Source organism: Hydractinia symbiolongicarpus, chromosome 2, assembly GCF_029227915.1.
Source record: "Hydractinia symbiolongicarpus strain clone_291-10 chromosome 2, HSymV2.1, whole genome shotgun sequence".
Lineage (NCBI taxonomy): Eukaryota > Metazoa > Cnidaria > Hydrozoa > Anthoathecata > Hydractiniidae > Hydractinia > Hydractinia symbiolongicarpus.
Genome location: NC_079876.1, coordinates 20,039,691 through 20,062,329, shown reverse-complemented (window position 1 = coordinate 20,062,329; position 22,639 = coordinate 20,039,691). Strand labels below are relative to the sequence as shown.

The window sequence follows — 22,639 nt, the reverse complement described above, 5'->3', positions numbered from 1 at the left end:
GTATAATTTTAAAATATCGCCGTAGAAACAGGACGTCACTAAGCTTGTTATCTTTTTGTTTTTGTTGGGATGTTTAAAGATCGAAGCAACAAAATAACGTGAGGGATTTTTTTTATAAAAAAAAACAGTTTAATGTTTAATGATATATTTTTTTAAAAAAATCTAAAAATAAAAAATATTTACATCTAAAAAAATATTTACAAAAAAGTTATTAACTGAAAGAGTTTTATGACTGCAACATGCATGATTTATAAACCGCACACGAAAGAAGAATTGGTAAATGCAATTTCGGAAATATGGTCGGCTGTGACGCCAGAAAAATGCCGAAAGTATATTTCACACTTACGCAAGGTAATTCCGAAAGTCATTGAAAGAAACGGAAAGGCATCTGGTTTTTAAAAAACTACTTTATGTAATAAAACTGAACATTCAAACTGAACGGTAAAAGTTATTTGTATATATACTTTCATTTTAACAACTAATACATTTTTTACTATACTTTTGTTGTTGTTTGTTTTTTCTCTTTTTATCCTCAATGTTTTTGATGATATTGAAACGTAGTTCTGGGCACAGACTTTTTATTAATAGGCAAAAAAAAAATTAAAAAAAAACATGTAATCTCTTACTCTCAGTTTTTTTATGCCACAATAAATTTGTTTTACTTTCTAAACAACACAGTCTTTTTCACTATTTAAAATTAAAGTTTAATTTTTTTAACTTAATTTTTTTAAAGTTTACAATATAATATCTCTCGCAAGAAAAGTTTAATTTTTTTAACTTAATTTTTTTTAAAGTTTACAATTTAATATCTCTCGCAAAAAAAGTTTAATTTTTTTAACCTAATTTTTTTAAAGTTTACAATTTATTATCTCTCGCAAAAAAAGTTTAATTTTTTTAACTTGATTTTTTTAACGTTTACAATTTAATATCTCTCGCAAAAAAATTAAATGTGTTCACGCGCGTATTACTTTGACTTTAAAAACTGTACTTATGTGAGTACACTTGCGAGTAAAAATATAATTAATCATTGAGAGTATGATTAACAAAAATGCGAGTAATATCATTTTAGTTGTACTCGCGTTGTACTCGGGAGTGAATTACTCGCACTCTCACTGTTTTATTTTTGTACTCTTACTCTCGAAAATGTGTAGCTTTACTCGCGATCGGCACTGTAGCTCCAGTCCTTTCTAGTGGCACGTGACCCTATTACGTAGTGTTTCAGTAGCGCTCACAAATTAATGACTTTTACTCGCTATTATTAATGACTTTCATAGCCAAAAACAATTTATAACTGTCGCAACAAGGTTAAAAAAATTCAACGTACTTTCCACACATCGATCTATGTGTATATATACTAGTGATTGTTTTTTTTTTAAAAAAAATAATTCAACATAAATATACTAGCCGTCTAAGCAACAAAACAAAAAATAATATATTAGCAGCAGGTGTGTGCATGAATTCTTTTATTTCAAATTTAAAAGAATTTATTTTAACAAACAGGTTGTAAATATTACTGATCTATAACCTGTTGACCTAGGCGGGGTATGATACTCAAGTGAGTATTGCCAACCTTGTTCTCAACAATCCTTGGGCACGAGGGTTCCCTAAGTTACTCAGTAGATGGATATATTTTTCATTAAAAAAAAATCAATAGAAAAGAATACTGCTTTAATTCATCCCACAATACAGAAAGAGCCAGAAATTACTGTCTAATTAAAGTTTGTTTTAATGATATTCTTCCAATATGTAGTGCAAACATCAATGTAGTCTAGTAAACTAAACTCATCATTTTTCCCTTTTGCAATAGCCGCTGAAATAAGCAGGGTTACAAAAGCAGGACAGACATGGAAGCACCAGAGCAGAAAACAGGTATCCTGTCTTCGTCAACGATGCTCTGCACCTCCATGATTAGACAAACCTTCATAATTCGCTATTTTTAGTGTCGATTAGCTATATTCGCACTTATTAGAATACTTGTGGCAGCTTCTAAATTTTCAAACTTATGTTTTAACCACCTCCTAAATAAAGAATATTATTTTTGCCGGAGAAAAGCAAAGAAAAATAAGAAATAAAATAATGGTTAATTGCGGAAATAATAATGTTCAACGCAGAAAAAACGGCATTTTATTAAATATATTTTAGCGTTTTCTGCAATAATTTAATCAAACTACATTGGTGACAAACTGTTTTTAATGATGCAGTTGAAGCGCAAAACTAACCGTTTTTTGCTAAGCTCGTACATTACCGTAGGATGCAACTGAACTATGCTCTGGAAAAACAAATACTTTTCCAACCCATGCTAGCATGGAAAACGGACGTTAAGCCGAGAATGATGATGATGATGATGACTGTTATGTCTTCTGCTATTTTTTACACGTATAATCGCACAATGCCTAGGGACTTTTTATGTGCGATTTTACCACGTCAAATAATTCCCAACGGGAAGGTACTTGTTTTGAAAATATGTCGTAATCTTCGGCAAATGCCGAGTGCTGTATTAAATTACAAAGGTTGTTACTGCCCTTAAACCTATTCGTGCTGGAGGGGAAGGGGTGATGCAGCCCCCTCTCCCTTCCCTCTTCAACTTTTTCCATAACTTTTTATGGGCTTATAGTCACACCTTGATATTTTATTTGCCTTCCAAAATATATCCTTTTGAAATAAAAACCATACACAAATGTGTGACATGTTGAATAATCAGTAACTTTCACAACCTGCATCTCAAATAAAAGTCCTTTGAAATAAAAATCATGCACAACTTGCGTCTGAAATAAGAAGTCCTTTGAAATAAAAACTATGCATATTTTATTTTTCGTTTGATGTGAGAACATATGCAGAATTATTTCTATTTTTTTAAAATTGTTCGTAAAGAACTTTATGCAGAATTGTTTAATTTTTTTTAAAAAAAATAAATGCTCGTAGAGAGCTTTCGTTTCACTTTGCGGCGCGAAGGTATATGTTCTGGCTATGCATTCAGTAATAATTAAAGCACTACCGAAATAATACATAACAGGGTCACGTGCCACTAAAAAAGACTGAAGAAGAAGGTCGAAGGTAACCAAAATGGTGGTCGAGCGACAAGAAAAATAAATATTTAAAAAGCTATATCTGGAGTTACATCAAGTTTTAACAAAAAGTTAAATATATCATTTAGCATTTCTCATGCAAATCTTTCAGATGAGTCCAACTTGTAAAAGTACCGTAGGATCCCTTTAAGCGAAAATCTAGCTAGCTACTTAACAAATCGGATTTAATACGTGCAAACTTTGTTCCCAGACATTTTACCTTTCCAACAATTTGGCCAAAGAGTACACGCTGGGTCAAATGCCGTCCAATAAATAAATAAAAATGAAAGCTTTTGGCGACGATTGTTTTCAAAATTCAGCAAATTACCATTTTTAGATATGCACTTCCCTCTCAAACCTTCTGTGTAGGAGGAGTGGGGGAGGTCGGTGGAAAACCGAAATAAAAATAGATTTATTGTGTTTTATGTAGAACTCTTTTTCTGGCTGTGAATTCCTTGAACATTAAAAATTCACTTTAAACAACGTTATTACAAGGATTATTTATCGTTGAGTTGATCTGTTCTGAAACAATAACGCACCCTCGTTTTCCTTTTTTTTGATTTCATATTTTTTTATAGTAATGTTATTGTAACATTAAGCAACGTCACTAAAATTATGGTCAGATCGAAGTTGCCGTCTTTCAACGCCAGCCGCTGTCAGTCATTTAATGTGAATGTTACTTTTAAAGTTGTATAACACACCAGACCTAAACTTTTATTTGAACGTTGAAATAACGTTGTCGGTTCGAACGTTTAAACAATGTTCGAACGTTTAAACAATGTTGAAGAATTAACGTTCACATGACGTTATTACAGTAACATTGCATACGACAACGTTAAAATAACATTAAAGTTTGGTTAAATAACGTTATAACCAAAATACAAAACTATTTTAACATTGAAGTAACGTTGTGTGCCAGCTGGGTAGCCAGCTTAAGCTCTAGAGATAGCTAGCTAATGCTAAAGATATCAATATTTCTCTGCTATACTTTGTGTCAGATATGATAAAGAATATGCACATTTTTCTCTATATAGCTTGTTATTTACTGGCTTCTTACTAAACTAACTCCATGCACATGTCTATAAGACAACTAAAATAAGCTTCAGAGCCACAAAATGTGCGACCTAGACGGAAAATATGCACCATGTAGTCAATCCAACTCAAGAAGTCATCAATAGCATCAGAACGGCACGATGATCGACGCAAAGTAAGTGTTAATGTAAACAAAAATTATATTGCACTTCTGGCCCGTGGCTTGCCCTTTTTTAAAGCAATTTTAAGCAAGAAAAATAAGTCTCTTCCGATCCCAGAGACAGGCAAGGAAACATAAAGAGGAATCAGCAAGGTAGGGGTAGGCAAGACATGGGAGGCCCAGGCAAGGGCATAGTAGGCAGACACCAGAAAATGCGTAAGAAGGGTGGACAAAGGTAGGGTAAGTGCTGGCAAGGTAAACAGCAAGGTAGGCCAGGCACCTTAATGGAAACCCCCCCTTTACAACTCGAAGGTTACGTATAATCAATATATCTAAGCTATCTATCATATTAGTCCAGGAGTATAAAAAATATTGAGGTCCAAATTTTTTAAATTTAATACCCAATAAAAGGTATTAAATTTATATATGTTCAATATACAGTGAATCATCTCAGCAGAATTACGTGTCAATACAAGAGCTTAAACAATTGGTCATACTGCCCAAAAAATCATTTTCTGATAAATGTGAGATTAAAAGTCAACTTGGTTCCAATAAATTTGACATTATTGCAATAATAACCGATTACCCCGGGCTGTACCGCAAAATATCGCCCAAGGTCTAAATGCTGACTGAGCCTGCGAGGGCAGGGCAACGACTGAGGGCAATATTTTCGGTACAGCATGGGGTAATCGGTTATTATTGTATTATTAATCGTCTAAGTTAAATAAGAATAAAAAATAAAAAATTTGGTTTAGTGTTTTTATAATATATATAGTACAGTCCGAATGTAACCTTCTGCGCAACATGCATAAATAATTACTTCCATAATGGAATGTTGTCTTTTAGAGAAAATAAGTACACCGCGAGAAATTAGGTACACTTATTGTATAAATAACAATAACCTGCGTGTGACGATGTTGAGAATACTTTCGACGCCTAGTTTGTGAAGTCTAATTTTTTAACGAAAGCAATTAAAAATATAAAAATAAACTTTACTGTACTATTTTCATCTAGAAGGAAGATTTAAAATATCTTAAATTTTCAGAACACAATTTAAGTACATCGTTTATTACATACATTGTTTTAAAATAAGGAAAAAAAACAAGTTACACGTTATTGTCGTAACTCTCCTTCGTTATGATTATTATAACTATATCATATAATTATAAGTGAAGTTTGTTGCTATAGCTAAAAATGTAATACTGTTGACTATCGGTTAAATAGTCTGCTTTTTATGGAAAATAATATAAAAAATACTTCCCAGAATATGTTTGTCATAACACCCTCCTCCGTGATATTGCCTATTATATTCTTTATAAACATTTTGCACATGTGGGACATAGATTTTTTTATAAAACTGCACGAGAAACATTAAAACAACACTATAATTTTTTAAAAAATAACTTTTCAGTTTTTTTTATAAGTAAAAGGAGAATAACTTGCTGTATAAATTTCCAAACAAAACAATCTTAACCTGCTGTAAAACTTTTGAAACAACACCATATTCTGTATAACTTTTGAAACAGCAAAGAATAATTCTTGCTGCAGAATTTTTAAGACATCACAAGAAAACTTGCTGCGTAACTACTTATTTTGCTAATTCAAAATAAGAGAACAAATTTCTTCATTTTTTTTAATAAGAGGCAAATTATTAATTTTTTATTTGCATGCGTAATGTGAAATTACACAGAAAATATGCTTGTCGTAACACCCTTCTCCGTTGTAGGGACAATATTGAAGAATTAAGAATCGCTCGCATTGACACCATAGAAACATTTTTTGGCAAGCGAAGTGTTGCACGCCTAGCCTCTTCATTAACCAGACTGCCAAAACAGGACTTTATATAACATTTTTAAATTGTGGTAGAACGAGGTGAAAAAGCATCGGAGTAAATGGAAAATTACTTTCATTCAGAAAGACTTGTATTATAAAGTTATGCTTCTAAAGTTCTTCCTTTTGTATAGAAAAAAAATTGCAATAAAATGTTCAAAAGGATAATATTTTTTTTTGTAAAGTCCTTTATACAAAAACAAGTGCATAAAACTTTTTTCAACAACAGTTTTGTGCACGATATTTAATAATCTTTTGCGTAATGTTTTGGTGAAAAAAAATAGCGTAGAATAAAATGTTAAGAAATATATTTTTTAAAAAGGAACATGCACAAAAACATTCTTACAAACAATAGTTTTTGCGCAATTTATTTATTTTTTCGTGTAGTTAACAAATCATGAAATTTCATTGCTTGCGCTAATACCTAAGGGGATTTTATTTTCAATAAGTTTTAACAATAAAACTCGCAGTTATGAGAAAATAATTACAGTATTGTTTTATCGTGAAGCTTTTGTTAAATCACTGGCAACTAGCTCTCCCAAAGATCATTTAAGTAATTATGATAAACAAAACATTAAAGGACATCCGAATTGCAGGAAAAGGTGTTGTATAGTGCATACGTGGAAGCTTACATTCACACTATACTGTATGTAACAGTGTGATGCCTGATGGTCGAACACAGATGCCTCAGATTTTGGCTTTGGAGCCCTCTATAAACAAAACTGGTTTTACTCACCTTGGCCTATTGTATCATTTTCACATAAATGTTTAGGAACTCTGCTGTTGTAGCAGCCGTCATGACACGGGTTCTGAGTGGTGCAATCAACAAGTTATACTCTATATTGACAATGCATTTATAGTCCCAAGTTTGGAAAACTGTACCTAACTGTTAACTGTTCAATACTTCAAACAACTGTTTCCATTGACATACCCTTCACCTATATGACGATCAATATTGACATTTGGACAATCTTTCCTTAGTGGCCACGTATACTTCTAATCTCAGGCACTGCCTCCAGTTACTATATCATCATATGCTGCCAGCTTTCACTCTTATAAACGTGTTTGTTACCGCTGGTAGCAAGAGCGTCAGAAGAAGTTCTCATCCTCTATGTTTCATAGTAAGCCCAGACAGTTTCTCATACCACCATACCAGTGTGTTTAGCCGGCTTAAAGTTCCATTTACTCATGCATGGTTTTAGTGGACACATTAGAGTTATGACGCGTTTGTTTTACATGTTATACATTTTAAGTGAGTTCAAGGTGCTCCCTTTTCTTGGTCACGTCATTTGTCTCTTGATTACCACACCTGTGTTTCATTCAGTACCATTCAGATCTTTGGAAGGTGGTCTATTGCTGCTATTTTTATTTAAATAAGTTGTTACCCAACTTTCTCAAAGTCTATGTACCACTCGGCCTTTTAGCTGCCAAACACAACCTTATTTAACACATTTCTGTACATAGTAACAGGCTTTAACCACCTGTCCACCTTTTTAGGCAGATGGCTGTTTCATACAGGATCCTTATCTAAGAGCCACAGTGTTAATCTTAATCTTGAATCATTGGCTGCCTTAAGCAGTGTGTTCACATTCCAATTGATCTCCATATGATGTGTATTGCCATCCAACTTTAGTTAGATTGCTGTTTAAAATTGTTAACATAACTAATTAAGATTTAGGATTACATCTGGTATCTTTAATAAAACATTCTTTTTGTTCTCTTTCTTCTTCCACAGATTTTTTCAAGCAATTGCCACAAGGTCCAACTTTTGAAGTCCAACCTGGCCCTAGCTGTGTGCGTATTTTGATATTCTTGAAATTTGGAAAGAAAGAAGACAGTTACAAATTTGATCTCAAATATTGTTATAAATAGACTGTTATTTTAAGATTTTTTGATAAGCTATGCTAGATACTCCTTAAAATTTCAAAAGCGGATTTTGTTTAACTAAACTGAGCTCCAGGGGTTAAGATATGAGTCGTTCCTTTAGAGGGAACACGTTCAAGCATGTCATATTGATTATACTCCAGCTGGTTTACCAAGCTGCAAAGAGAAGTTTTGTGAAGCGAAGAAAAATATTTCGTTAGGTTAGTAAAATTATTTAACTGCTTAAATTTCAGTTCTATTAACGTTTAAGATATTCTCTCCATGGTGTCTAGTTTTACTAAGCAGCTCTCCTATACCCCTTACTTTTGCCAAAGGTCTTCTGAATTTCGTCGTGTTGCAGGTGGGGCACAAGCTCTTTTCCCTTCTGTCAGTTTGCCCTAAACTGACCAAAGAAAATTGCTGAATAATGAAACAACATATTGTAATAATGAAAATACATATTTAAACTATATAACCGAAACTTGATAAATAAAGAATTGTTTTTAAACTATTTCCAGCATAGGCTGCAGCATATAGTTAGCTAGCTCTCGGTTATATTGTCATGATTTTATAACGTTTTAGTCATGTATAAATCTTTAACCAATGTCACAGGTATAAAAAACATTTACCGATATTGCTTCACCACAAATGTTAAGTGTAGCACAGTATTGTTGTAAGTATTATTTTCCACAGATTACTTTTTGTACATTTATGGAAACCTTAATTCTGATATAATTTTCAACTTTATACATTCACAATGAGTTTCTTTCGTTATACTCATACTCTAACAGTTTCAAGTTTTCCGAATGAAATGACCTAAGAGAAGCGCTGGGGATTAGTGTGGCATTATCTTGTATATATTGTTTATTAGTAAAGAAAGAATTTGTTCTAGTCATTAGATAGTTCATCAAATCAAAATATCTTTATTTCAGAATCCAACTATACTTTTGTTATAGGGTGTCACTTATAAATTACAACATTTTCAGACCGTGGTAGACCTAAAACTAAATAAAGAAGTCACAACAAGAGGTTGAATAAATCCTCCTCTACATGAACATATAATCTGAATGAGCCACCTAAAAAATTGGGTGACTCATTTTAATTGTAAATACAGACATACACAAATAATTGTATGTCTGTAAATACTGTAAATACTGCCAATACTATGAATATTTCCGAACCTCCTGATAGTAGCTGACTTCACTGAAATGGATTGCAATGAATCTGAAAGTGATCAAAGCAGCGACGTTGGCAGTTATAGTGACAACTAAAAAACAAAAACAGGAGGCAAAAACATTGTGATGGTAGAACTAAACAGGAACTCAATTTAACAGAAAAGTGAGAAAGGATGTATACCTTTTATTCTATTACCAGTAATGTGAAGAGTGGTTGGTTTTTTACTATTTGCCAAGAGTACTTTGATTCCCATGATGACTATTGAAAAACCTTTAAAAACTCTGAAAAACATAAGCTGTTAAAAATAGACGTGAGACTAAAATATTATTAACCAAGGGTAACTAAAACTGCCAAGGAAATATGGACTTGATAAAGAAATTCATTAAAACTATTTACCTCACAAAAAAGAAATGGGCAGTAAAATATAACTTTGAAGATATGCTAAAAGTTATTGCAGGCATAGGAGACAAAGATTAGCCATGCACTTGGAACATGGTCTTGGTAATTCAACTTATGCTTCAGCATTGAGTGCTAAGAAATCTTTAGTTTATTAATGATAGCCTCCGGTGCTTTCACTATCTTGGAAGATGAAAGTACTGACGAAAGAGATCATTCCCAGATGTCTGTATTTTCTTGCTTTGTCAATGCTTTTGATAATTAGCCAATTTAATGATTTGTTGGTATGGTGAAGTTGACCACATTAAAAAGGAAATTGACTTGATACAATTCTAGCACTTATTCAGTCTAAACACCTCCATCACAGTACTTACGTTTCTCAGGTTTAGATGGTACTGACACTAAGAGTAGTGAAAGGATGTTTCAACGTTTGTTTGTTTGTTTATTTATTTATTTGTAGATTCATTATTTCTGGATATCTTCCCTAAATGGAAATTACGGGAAAATCCCTAAGGCTTAGACTAACTTAGGTGTGTTTTTAACGTATGAATTGGAGTTTTGGGAATTGTAGAGACTTGTTTTAAAACATAAAAGCATATTTATTGCCCTTCTATTGCATAACACCCTCTTAGTATTTGGTTTCAATTCGGGAACAAGGATGTGCTCATAGAAAAGGCATCAGAAATTGGTTTTAATTGTGCAAAAACATATTAATAAAAATTGACTATTGTCCACCTGGTTCGACCCACATTTCGACTAATCTATCTAAAAATTAATTTTGATTTCTCAAGTATTACTGTACATCATATGTCGTTCTAAGATTGCAAAACTTTTTGCATTTAAGCTGTCCTTTCTTCCGTTTTCGACAAAAATATTGATATCTAGATGGGTTATTAGTTACTAAACGTTAAAATGACTGGAGGGGTTTTTACGTAAAAAATCAATTTTTTTTTCTGCTTTTTATTATGCCCCTGAAATATAAAAATTTTTTAATTTAGAGAACAATGTCATGTAACTATTTGCAAAAACTGTGCCTTATTTACTATCTCTTGAACTTTGATGATGGTTTCGTGAACGCTGATGTTTAGGAAGAACTTAGTGGTGTTACAAATCTTTTATGAAGATGTAGGAAAGTTATTTATTTCAATTTCCTGAACATTCATCTGTTACACTTTCTATATGTACCTTTGTCACTGAAGTGAGTAGTACATATACTTTTGACTAAGCTCTACAACTACAAGCCTGGGCATCGATTTGTTAATCCTGATTAAACAAGTCCTAAGTCAATATCAGCAAATTCTACACAGGACACAACTTTCTGACATTTTCATAGTGAAATATGATTTCTATAAATATTTATTCACATGACACTCCTGCTGGAACATCACCAGTGCATTCTTTAATTTATTTTTATTTTATTGAGATGGAAGGGTGGGGCTGCTTTTATAAAACGTCTAAATTAAGATGTGCATCATATTTTGGTTTAGTATAAATAACATGAATGGAAAAAAGACTATAAAAAAGAAGCTCAGACAGATGTTATCTTATTCAGCTGATGCAACTACTGGTAGAAACTGGAGACCACCAAAAGAAAATGAAGATGCTGTAACATTTTTTTTAATCTACTGTGTTTTGAGGGTTTTTTCAATATGCTTGGATAATAATATATTTTTTATAGGTTGAAGGGATGGACAAGCCCAGTGTTTATCATGCTACTGTTGTTATATTTTTGGAATTCTTCGCATGGGGTCTTCTAACATCTCCAACTATAACAGTAAGTCCGTTGTTTTTGGCCTTTTCACCAAAAAGGTAATATGGGTAATTGTTGGCTTGTGTTAGAATTTCATTATTAGCAATATTAATAACTGTATGGGTTGAGTTTCTCATTGTGTTAAATTGAGTGTTTAAATCTTTCAGCCTTCATTTTATCTGCCTTCCTAAATTGCTCACACTTTCATAATTACTGCGCTGTTGTTGATAAAGTTTGTCAAATTTGTCAAAAGTCAAATTTGTTTACATATTTCCCTCACTTTCTTAACAATCTGAAACTAAATACCTTTATCTCTCACTACTGATCTTTTATAAGGACTAAGTTAATGCTCTCAAACTTGAATTAAACAGTATTCCTAATGAATTTTATCAGTCATTTTAACATAAAGTGCTGCTATTTATTAGAGTTATTTGCCTTATTGGTACTAATTCGCTGTGAGAAGATAATTAAAAAAAAAAATTTATATGTGAATGTCCGATGCACTTCCGGTTTTATACTCACCCTGAGTAGAATCTAGAGAAATGTTTGGCAGTTTTTCTTAAGTTTTCAAATTTGCATTTAACTATAAAATCTTCTAAATATTAGCTGCAATGGCGTTAAAACTATGTCTATAATTCATTACGTTGTGGTATTAACAGTGCCATTTAATTATATTACTTTTTAATGTGACAAATCTGGTTTTAGGTTTTGGGGGAAACATTTCCACAAAATACATTCTTAATGAATGGTCTAATTCAAGGAATAAAAGTAAGATTTTTGTTTTGTAGCATTATTTTTGTGTATCCTGGGACTGTCTTTCACGTCATGTTTTTACCTTAGGGAATTTTGTCCTTTCTATCAGCTCCATTAATTGGTGCATTATCTGATGTTTGGGGCAGGAAATCTTTTTTGCTATTGACAGTGTTTTTTACTTGTGCACCAATACCATTACTTCGATTCAATCCTTGGTAAGTTTGAAGCTGTTTTATAGTTTTTCTCAGAAAATTTGCGAAACATCTGCCGAATATTTATAGTCTGGAAAATATTATTATATTATCTAGTCTGTATAGCCCGTGGAAAACTCCACTGAGGCAGGTAAAAATGAAAAAGAATTGTTATTTGAATTTTGATGACGTCAGCAACCCATCCACAAAAAAAATAATTCGGAAGCTTGTTTTCACGTTGCCTTTATTGTGTACAGCTTAAAGCGGTGAACAAGAAAATGTATATAATCATGTGCTTTTGATGAACGGTTAAGGAAATGAAGGATTTAAAAATTTTGCTGACGTCAGCAATACCCGTTAAACCTTAAAAAATTTTTTAGGAATTACTATACCTGTGGCCTTCATCGTATAGATCTTAAAACAGTGATCAATAAAATGTGTAGGATCATGTCCTTTTGACAAACGGTTGCAGAGATATTAGGGTTTGAAGGTTTTTTGATGACGTCATTAACCCATCGAATCCGAAACGGATTCATGGACCCAGGTTTGAAAAAAATACCCAAATTAGTCCTAGGTGGTCCCTAGTTACCCACGCGGTGAAAAATCATTGACGTCACCCCATCGTTAGTTTTAGGTGCACTGTAATGGCTTCATTAATTTAATACTAGCCGAAGTCCCGAGGAAGAATCCACTGAATCTCTCATCGAGTCGATATGATGGGTGCCAAATAAAAACATAGAACATAGTAATTTAAATTTTTAAAAGTCACAATTTGCATTATTCTATATCTATAACCGCTGAAACAAAACGTCCAAAAAAATTAGCATGTACAGCAATAAAAAAAAAATAAAAATAAAAGAGAAAAAAAAACCCTGGGATTGAGGTTGGCTCACAATCTGCATTATACAGAACGTTTAAAAATATAAGCAGGTCCAACAACAAACTAAAAATAAAATAAAATAAAAATGCAAAAGGTCTAACATAATCGAAGGTGTCTAACAACGGTTATGTAAAAAGCTAAATCTGTTAAACTATATACTTGCTTTGCCATGCCAGAAGTACACCAAGGAAAATAGTATACCAGACATTAGAAAAAATCGTTAAGTCACACCAAAAAGAATTTTGCAAAATTTCCAGTTTCTAATGCATCATACCAAATTAGCTAATTAGTCTATTGCATACACTAACCCTCCCAATGCGTAAACGTGCCGTGCATGATAACAATGCAGTGTTTTCGAATTTAAGAATCGAATATATTTCAAACGATAACGTAACAGATGTAAACATTGATTTAACTTTGTTTACATTAAGGTTTATTATAACGACATCAACCACTTCGTAGCGTTAAAAACAGTAACAACAAAAAAATTACTTTTTACATTTTATGTAAGTTCTTCTCTACGATATACACGCTGTATTTTATAAGAATAGTGTTTTTTTAGTTTCAGCCTTCATGTTCTTAACTTTCCCTGGTGTACTTGCCCATTGCTTTGGAGAGAAAAAGATTCAGTTTGTGAGATTTATACGCAATAAAAAAGTAAACTTCTAATTAAATTTGTGCATCATACAAATTTTTATATTAAAACAAACAATCAAGCTTAGGATATTCTGACCCATTGTTTAGAGTATATTCTTACAAAAAAAAGTTCTTAACTTTCTTGACAAATACTATCCTCGCGGCCTAAAAATATATAATGCCTCAATAAAATAAAGCTTGCTATAAGTTGCTATAGCTAATGGCAAATTTTTTTTATATTTATTTAGAACAAACAATCGAGGTTGGACATATTCTTAAGATATCTTTAAATTGAAAATGTATAGCTAAATTGTCTTAACATTTCCAATCAGTTCTCTTTTTCACGTTATATCATCGTGCGTTTTTCTTCTTTGTAACAAATATTTCTGACAACAACATAAACCTTTTTTTATTCTCGCTCGACAACAACAGTTTTGTTTTTTACATTTTAGATTCGAATTATCATTCGAATTCGATAGTTTTTTTAAAAAAGAAAGCAACCTAGGTCCCAGAACACAAAAATGATAAAAGAAACAAATATTTAATCTAACCTCATGATGAGTAAACATTGTTTGAAATAACTTTTTTCAGGATTACTTTGAAAAAGAGACAACCTTCTTCGCTTCGGTTTTCATTTTTCAGTTGATAAACTTTGTTTCCGTGTGATACGGCGCGCACATGGTAAACCGGGGGTAAAATTAAAATATTCTATCTATAACGATCAACGGGGCATTTAAAACAAAAAAACAAATAAAGACATTTAAAAATAAAATAAAAATTAGCTTTAATAAAATAAAGAAAAAGAGTTTTATTTTTTAAAGTAAAAAAAAGGGAATTAAATATTTAAATAGTAACCCCCTGATTTGCGTTTTTTTAACTTGGTAAATTTTAGCGTAACGCCACGTCGTAAGAAAGTGACCCGTGGTTTGTGTGCCATGGCCTCACCGTGCGCACACACACAAGGCGTATTAATATATAGATAGGATATTGACGTTAAAGTAGTGTTATTGATGTCGTGCCGTAACGTCAGAAAATTTAACATATTAGACATGCATTTTTCGGCAACATTAAAGGAAAATGAAAATAGATTGCTTTAGATGTTTTGCTGACGTCAGCAGTGCATATGCTAAAAAGAATTTGGCGAAATTCATTTTATGCGTTGCCTGTAATGTGTAGAGGTTGAAACGCTGATTAAAATAATGTACAGGGTCATATGTATTTGACGAACGCCTATGGAGATATAAGGGTTTAGAAATTGTGCTGAGGTCAGCAAAGACGACCCGCTAAAAAAGAAATTTTTGTTGGAAATTTGTATATCCGTTGCCTTTATCGCATAGATCTTGAAACGTTGATCAAGAAAGTGTATATGACCATGTGCTTTTGATGAACGGTTGATGAGATGTAAGTGTTTAAAAATTTTGCTGACGTCACCAATGGCCCATCAAAACTCCCAAATTTTTTTCAGAATTTTGTATACCTGTTGCATTCATCGTATAAATCTTGAAACGCTGATCAAGATGTATTGGATCGTGTACTTTTGACAAACGGTTGCAGAGATATCAGGGTTTGAAGGTATTTTGATGACGTCATCAACCCGTCCATTTTACCGAAACGGATTTGTGGACCCAGGTTTGGGAAAATTACCCAAATTGATCTAAGGTGGTCCCTAATTACCAACGCGGTGAAAAATCATTGACGTCACCACCTCGTTTTCAATTTATTTGGCCTCAAAGTTTTCGGTGCACTGTAATGGCTTCATTAATTTCATATAGGATATTGACGTTAAAGTAGTGTTATTGACGTCGCGCCGTAACTAATATGTTAAATCTTCTGATTAGCATATTAGATATAAGTTTTTCTGCTACATCATGAACACATCCACTTTGCCTGTTACAGACAGACAGACACACACACACAGTTAGCGTATTATTATAAAGACTAGTCGTTAGCCCGTGGAAAAGTCCACGGGTTCGCCCGTCCTTTATATTTACCCGTCGCAACAAAGTGGATAAAAATATATCGCATTTGATATTCGTGCGCATTTTAAAAATTTCGTGTTTCTGTTACGGGACGCCGCTTTCGCGGACACACAGACAGACGACGGCTATTATTAAAGACTGTGGCTTACCCCGGCGTCAAAACGCCAGGGTAAGCCACAGTTCAAGGTGTGATTCGGCGTTGAACACTCTGTGGAGCGCTTAAGGTAAGGTTACTGTAAAGGGAAAAAACTCACTTGATGAGTAGTCTCAGAAAAACCCTTATAATTCTATATTTACTTTTATATATACTTTTATATTTTTTTTTCTTTTTTGTTTCTGAATGCTTGATGAAACACTTATTTGGTGGTGTTATTTTCGTGAGTCAGTAAAACTATCAGTAAAATGTCCCATTTGTTTTCTGTAGCTCCTGAGGAAAAACAGCGATTGAGGTCACGGGGGTAATTATTAAAAATGGCGTATTAAAATAATGCATTCATTTTTATCACTAAATTTATTTTTCTTACTTATGGTAATAAATTAAAGCAATTAAATTAATTACAGAAATAAATTAATTTTAGAATTTATTTCGATAATAATATAGGATTTGCGATTAAACAGCCCCCTGGTTTCTAAAAATCGCGGAAATCAAAGGAATATCGGTAATCCTTTTGAACAGACAAAATACGGCTAGTCGATACTTATCTGCTACAACTAAGAAAATTTTTAATGATTAAGTACAATGTCTTTTCTCTAAAATTCTTTGTTTTGGGATTTTTTGCTGGGAAATATTATTTTTCTTTTTTGATGTCTTTAAATTCCTCACTTTTTGTGTGAATGCAAAGTGCTTAAAAATGCAATCATGCATTTTTAATTGTAGGTAATTGTGATTGTAGTTAAAAGGGATGTTTTTGAAGATAAACTTTTCAAAATCTTGTGTATGAAGTTGATATTTTTCTATATTGTCCACAGTGGGTGTGTTGAAATTATCAAATAGTGCTTGTGCTTATTTAAAAACTATAAAAGAAGTGTGCAGAATTAAAGTAAAATCGACTAAATACAAGGAAAAAATATCGCATGCACGCGGCTGTTTGCTCAACGAAAATGTAAATGCTAAAGCTCTATTTGGAAAAGGTTTAACTGTGCTACATGTTTTTCATGGCTTTGTATGTTTTTTAAATGAAAACAGAGGTCCAAATTCTGCTGTTATTTATCCCGGTTGAACTGAAAGGGTATGATAAGACGATACCAGAAATGTGTTTCTTATTATTTATTTTCACTTTAATGTTGAATAAGGGCAATTTAGAATTTCAATGGTTATGACGTCATAGTTGCGTCAGGCTTCCCTCATTACACCCATAGTAAGTATATACCTCAAAAAAAAAGAAAAAAAAAAGACAAAGCTAGCAGGTGATCGCAAACTTTTATATGTTGACCCTAAGGCATATTTATACACAATAAAATAAAATAATAATATACATATAACAGTAGGATGACAAAGATGCAGATGTGATTTCATTAAAACGACTCTACCGATACGCATCTATTACGTCGAAAAAATTAACTTTGTAATCAAAAATGGAAAATTGTAAATGCTTGTATTTTGCTTAATATACATTATTTTTGAAAATTCAATTTTATATAAATACTAATCTTGTCCTCTGTCTTGAACGAAAAACTAAATAAAAATATTTCCAAATCTCTGTTTCCCTAACCCCTGTTCCTCTTTTGTTTGTTAAAACATTTGTTTCAGGGTTGGTAGATAAAGCTACAGCAACATTAGCAGTAAGTTTCGAAGAGGCATCCAAAATGTAAATTAAACACACATTTTATCTTGCTTCTTTACAGGTGGTTTTTTGCATGTTTGTCAGTATCAGGGGCGTTTGCTGTCACCTTTTCAATTGTGTTTGCCTATGTGGCTGATTGTACTGAAAAATCTGAAAGGAGTCATGCGTATGGATTGGTAAGCCTTTTTTATACTGAACACCTTGGCTTATGTGTTTCTCAAAATCCTAATACAATTATACAAGGATACGTGGAGGTTCATAAAAGCTTAGAGCGAATAATTTTTCAAGATCTTCGGGGTGGAATGTCAATCTTTGTCAGAAATGGAGTGCTATAAAAGTGTCAAATGTGACGTATTTCATCCTAAAACTATAAAAACACAATAGCGGGAGGCATAGTAATCTCAGTGTATGATTATAAAACTGCCTATACGCAATCGGGCAAATCTAAAAAAATTTTAATTTCTAATCTTAGAAAGCATTATGGTCGCTCTTTTCTCTGTAAAAAGCTATTCTGTTAATGCCAATGACACTCTAAAAGTTGTTCTTTATGAACAACTATTCAAGAATATCGGTGAAGCAGGCTGGTAATCACGTGTCGACTTAAAGACTTAACTTGCCGGTCTTCCATATCAGTAACGGTATATAATAACCTAAGTTTTCTAGTGAACCAAATTACTGAATATATCTGTTAGTACACTACGTCAGTTTGGTCTCTCGTTTTCTACGTGTTTATGTTAATATCTTTCTACGTGTTTAGGTTTCTGCTACATTTGCAGCTAGTTTAATCACTAGTCCGGCTTTGGGTGCATACTTAAGCAGTGTGTACAGTGATTCAGTCGTCATTGCTCTTGCAACCGCCATCGCATTACTTGATATCCTTTTTATTTTGGTTTGGGTTCCTGAATCTCTACCTGAACGAATGAGGCCTGCATCTTGGGGAGCGCCGATTCCTTGGGAAAAGGCTGATCCATTTAATGTGAGTTTAATTTGTTTTGTTATGGTAAGGGGTTTTTCGTATTTAAAAAAAGAAGACATTTACCTACCTTATTAGCTTTGCGCTATTCTAATTAACTAATCTTCATGGAAATGTGATATATGAAAGAAAGTTTTGCTTTAACTTAGTCACTCCGCAAAGTTGGTCATGATCCATTAGTTCTGTTGCTGTGTATTACAATATTTTTGTCGTACCTGCCGGAAGCCGGACAATATTCGTGTATTTTCTTATATCTACAACATGTAAGTGTTCATTTTTTGTTTTTAAAATCACAAGGCATTCTGTAACAATCCTTAAAAATCTTTTGAAATACAGTCATTTGTTTTTATTAGCCCCCTTAATTATAAGGAGATCATAAGTAACATTGCTGCCGATGTATTATTTAACATCCGTTATTTGTTAGGAATTCTTGAAGTGTTTATTCAAAATGTGAACGTTCTGTGTATACCGTAAGAATCTTGTGCGAAGAAGTTACACATTTTTTACACATGATAACGTGGTGTGTGTGTGTGTGTGTACGAACGTGTGGATCTGTTTCGTTTTGTTTTTGTAGAGGATAAATTTTAGCAGGGAAGATGTAGCTATATATATCGCAGTCGTTGGTTTTCTCTCAGTAGTCGTGCAGGTGTGTAGTCGCATTTTAACTTTCTTATTCACTTGTAGACATTGTATTAGGAAGAATTTATTTTAAATTTTTTTTTAGACTTTGGTCCTCACGTTACTTATCAAGTCGTTGGGTTTAAAGAATTGCATTAGTTTAGCATTGTTTTTTCAAATGATCCAGTTACTTTGGTATGCCCTGGGAACGCAAGTGTGGTAAGTACTTAGTTTACATGTGTGACTATGACTATTTTATTTATAGTTATGTGTGACTTAACTTGGTAAATCCTAAAGAGTGGGGTTGTAAGTTCTGCACCTCATGCACTCAACTTCATAATTCAAACTTTTTGTGTTTACAATTCAATAACCTTTAAATCTTGAAGAGTTGGCTTTTAACGTCTGCATTTTTTGCACTTAGTACCACAGACTTTTTGACAAGAACAGATGTTTGACCAGTATGTTTTGCATGTATAAATAAATTATTAGTGGAACCTTTTAACCTATGTAGCTCCGCAAAAGGTGAGCGTACTTACAATTACTACATTTGCCCTGACAACCAAATGTCGAGCAAGATTCAGAAAAGCTTCGCACTTGTGTTCATTGGACCGTTTAGCTTGACTTTGGCCAGGTGTGTTTTGTGTTTTGCCTAAGTGAGTAAAATCGATGCACCTTAAGGGAAGAAATTTTAGGGAAGAAGATTTGGTGAAAAGTAAACTTGTCAGAACGGGTGGAATTTATTTTTGCGGATGAAAACAAAGCTTTGGGTAGGAATTTAATTTGGCGGAGAGCAAAAAAAATATTTTGGCGATGATAAAGGCTTGTTTTAAAAAAAAAACTGGACAAAAGTATAAGTTTTTCGTAATAACAACTACTATCTTAGGTAAAAAGTCGATCGTCGCCAAATTCGACAACCAAGAACTCAAAAATACCATTTTTTTACCAATCAGATATTTTTATGATTAAAGGATTTTAATTTTCTGAAATTTGGCGGGCAGTGACAAAATTTTAATTTTAGCGGAAATTTAATTCGATGTCTAGTCAAAACCGCTAAGTTCGCTAAATTTTGTTTTCGTGGAAGTTTCTTTCATTGATGTAGTTGTATTTACAAGTCCTTAAATGTTTTTCGTTTTTAGGATGATGTGGGCAGCGGGAGCGCTAGCTGCTATGTCCAGCCTCACTTATCCAGCTATCAGTGCACTTATATCATGTAATGCAGACTCAGATCAGCAAGGTAAGCCTTTACAGAAGAATCTGATAACATGGTTAGTCGAATATTCATTAGGGTTTGTTTTATCAAACCCTTTGAGGATGATTACGCACATCGTAATTTGTGTCACAGTATTACCAACTGTTGTGTTTATTTTTGAGCATCTAAACAATATACATATGTATGAATGTAGCATCAAGCTGACGCTAGTTGTCGATTTTCTCAAGATAGTGCTTCTTTTACGCAATTGGGAAGGAGTTGTGTTATTGTGAAGCCCCCTTAACTTGATCATTTAGGATATCATTAAAAATAGTGCGACTAAAAATCAAACCTATTTTTTGTAATCAAACGAAAAATTAATGAATCAGTACTTTTTGTTCATGGGAATTGAGATAACAAGAATTTTGGCTGTTATGATTAAAACGTTGATGAGCCAAAAGAAATATCCAAGAAATAAAACGTTGAATTAAATATTTAGGCGTTGTCCAGGGTCTGGTGACTGGAATACGTGGTTTATGCAACGGCCTGGGACCTGCTTTGTATGGTGTCATATTTTATATCTTTCACGTGAATTTACAAGAAGAGTTGGATGTATCGCCTACACCACCTCTGCTAAACAACATTACTTCGCCGAGTATAAAACGCATGGCTGTCAAATTTGTATGTGCTTATTTATTTATTTCCTTTTTTAAAAAAAAAACAGTTCTTTGTGAATATTTTCCATACAGTTGATCTACAAAGAGAAAAATTTGTCTGCACCTCTTCTGTTTAGTACGCATTTATACCTGGACCGCCGTTTTTATTCGGCGCATGCTTAGTATTTCTATCGTTACTGACGGCGTTGTTTTTGCCCGACATGAAGCCGACAACGTCATATCGAAATTTAAAAAGACAATCATCACACTCCACCGCAGGTAGGACATTATCTACCAGTTCGTTTGATAGTGAATATGAAACAAATGAACAGAGTATTTTAATTCGAGAAGATGCAACAACTTGAAAATTCTACTCAGTTGAATGGATAGTGAAAATATCACGTGTCAAGGAAATATTAAAGAACTATCAGTATGGATTGTAAGTGTTACGTACAGGTGCAGTGTAGCTGCTATGTGATCAGAGTTGTGTCGTTCTTTATTGGCGTAGCATCTGTCAGCAATATATTTGCATTTATTGTACACGATAGACCGATGGCGGATATTCCTCATATCGTATAGTTATCACTAAAAATTGAACATAATTTTTTTTAGAAAAAAACGATTATTTTCTTATAACGGTGTATTTACAGACGAAGATCTGAATTCGATTTAATAATTATTTATCCAAACCTAGCCTTCCTATTCTACACGTCTTGAAATTTCTCCTCTTCTTCGTACGTGAAGCTACTGTATTATCATATTTGTTTTCATCATATCTTTCTCAGAATCTTTTTCTATATTTAAACCTGCTTTTTTACGTGAAGTATAAAGTTATTAGAACTATTTTGAAAAGGAATTTTTATTTTAACTGTTTTATTTTTAAAATATTAAAAAAATCGTGTTGGATTTCGTAAATTATTAGCATCAAGTATTTGTAAATAAAAAGTATGTAATCGGTAAATATAGCTTTTCAGCCTTATCTTTTTGGTCACCTTTTTACGGTTAAGGAGTGTGTAGCAAAAGTCGATAAGGTAATGCGACGATGCTAATTGCACAACCTCAAAGATACATGCGTTATTGTGCGCACTGTCAAGCATGAGAACTAATGGACACTTCTTTTGAATTAACAATATGTTTTTCTAAAAGATGTTTATTTTGCTTAAAAATTGTCATGATTTGGCAAATTGAAATATTTTGTGAATATGTTTTAAATTAAATGTCATTATGATACACAATGTTTTTTTTTTATTTTTCTTAACCAAGACAGCTGTCAACAGCAATCTCTTTATTAGATTGACGCAAATTGGATTTGTGAGAATTCAGAGCGGACATTAGCACGTAGTAGCATTCTGGGTTACTTATGCGCTAAATTTTTGGTACGTCAGCATCTTTATTTTTACGGAATTTTGAGAACTAAAAAACAAAAAGAATATGGCGATATTTTTCGAGAGCAATTGCCATAACTAGCTATCATATAAACTGAGCATAAATCACCGTAATTTGATATACTCGCCACTTGTTTCTCGGTATGAAACAAAAATATAGCATATAGTTCGTGTAGATAAGCCAAGTGCGGAAAAACTCAACCATATGATAAATGTTAATGCAATTTGTTGTAACCGAAATAAAAATAAAAAAATTAAAATTTGGGAAATTTTGTGTTGGCGAGATACAACTAAAGGCCGATTTCCATTTAAACTATTTTCAC

The 22,639-nt window shown here is 32.8% G+C and overlaps 1 protein-coding gene across 2 annotated transcripts in view; it reads left to right on the top strand.

Moving 5' to 3' along the window:
* Positions 1–22,166, top strand: part of LOC130630026 (hippocampus abundant transcript 1 protein-like) — a 28,764-nt gene extending 6,598 nt beyond the window's left edge. The window contains exons 1-13 of one of the 2 annotated variants that reach the window (XM_057443424.1): positions 8,853–10,647; positions 11,010–11,127; positions 11,201–11,296; positions 11,978–12,040; positions 12,113–12,240; positions 17,557–17,671; positions 18,253–18,471; positions 18,618–18,731; positions 19,043–19,114; positions 19,193–19,305; positions 20,223–20,320; positions 20,775–20,956; positions 21,069–22,166. In XM_057443424.1, the coding sequence (XP_057299407.1) occupies positions 10,640–10,647; positions 11,010–11,127; positions 11,201–11,296; positions 11,978–12,040; positions 12,113–12,240; positions 17,557–17,671; positions 18,253–18,471; positions 18,618–18,731; positions 19,043–19,114; positions 19,193–19,305; positions 20,223–20,320; positions 20,775–20,956; positions 21,069–21,296 (1,554 nt within the window). In that variant the 5' untranslated portion in view covers positions 8,853–10,639 and the 3' untranslated portion in view covers positions 21,297–22,166. Of the gene's footprint in view, positions 1–8,852; positions 10,648–11,009; positions 11,128–11,200; positions 11,297–11,977; positions 12,041–12,112; positions 12,241–17,556; positions 17,672–18,252; positions 18,472–18,617; positions 18,732–19,042; positions 19,115–19,192; positions 19,306–20,222; positions 20,321–20,774; positions 20,957–21,068 lie in introns of those variants that run through there. The other variant, XM_057443425.1, reaches the window with a different exon arrangement.
* The last annotated feature ends 473 nt before the right edge of the window (positions 22,167–22,639 follow it).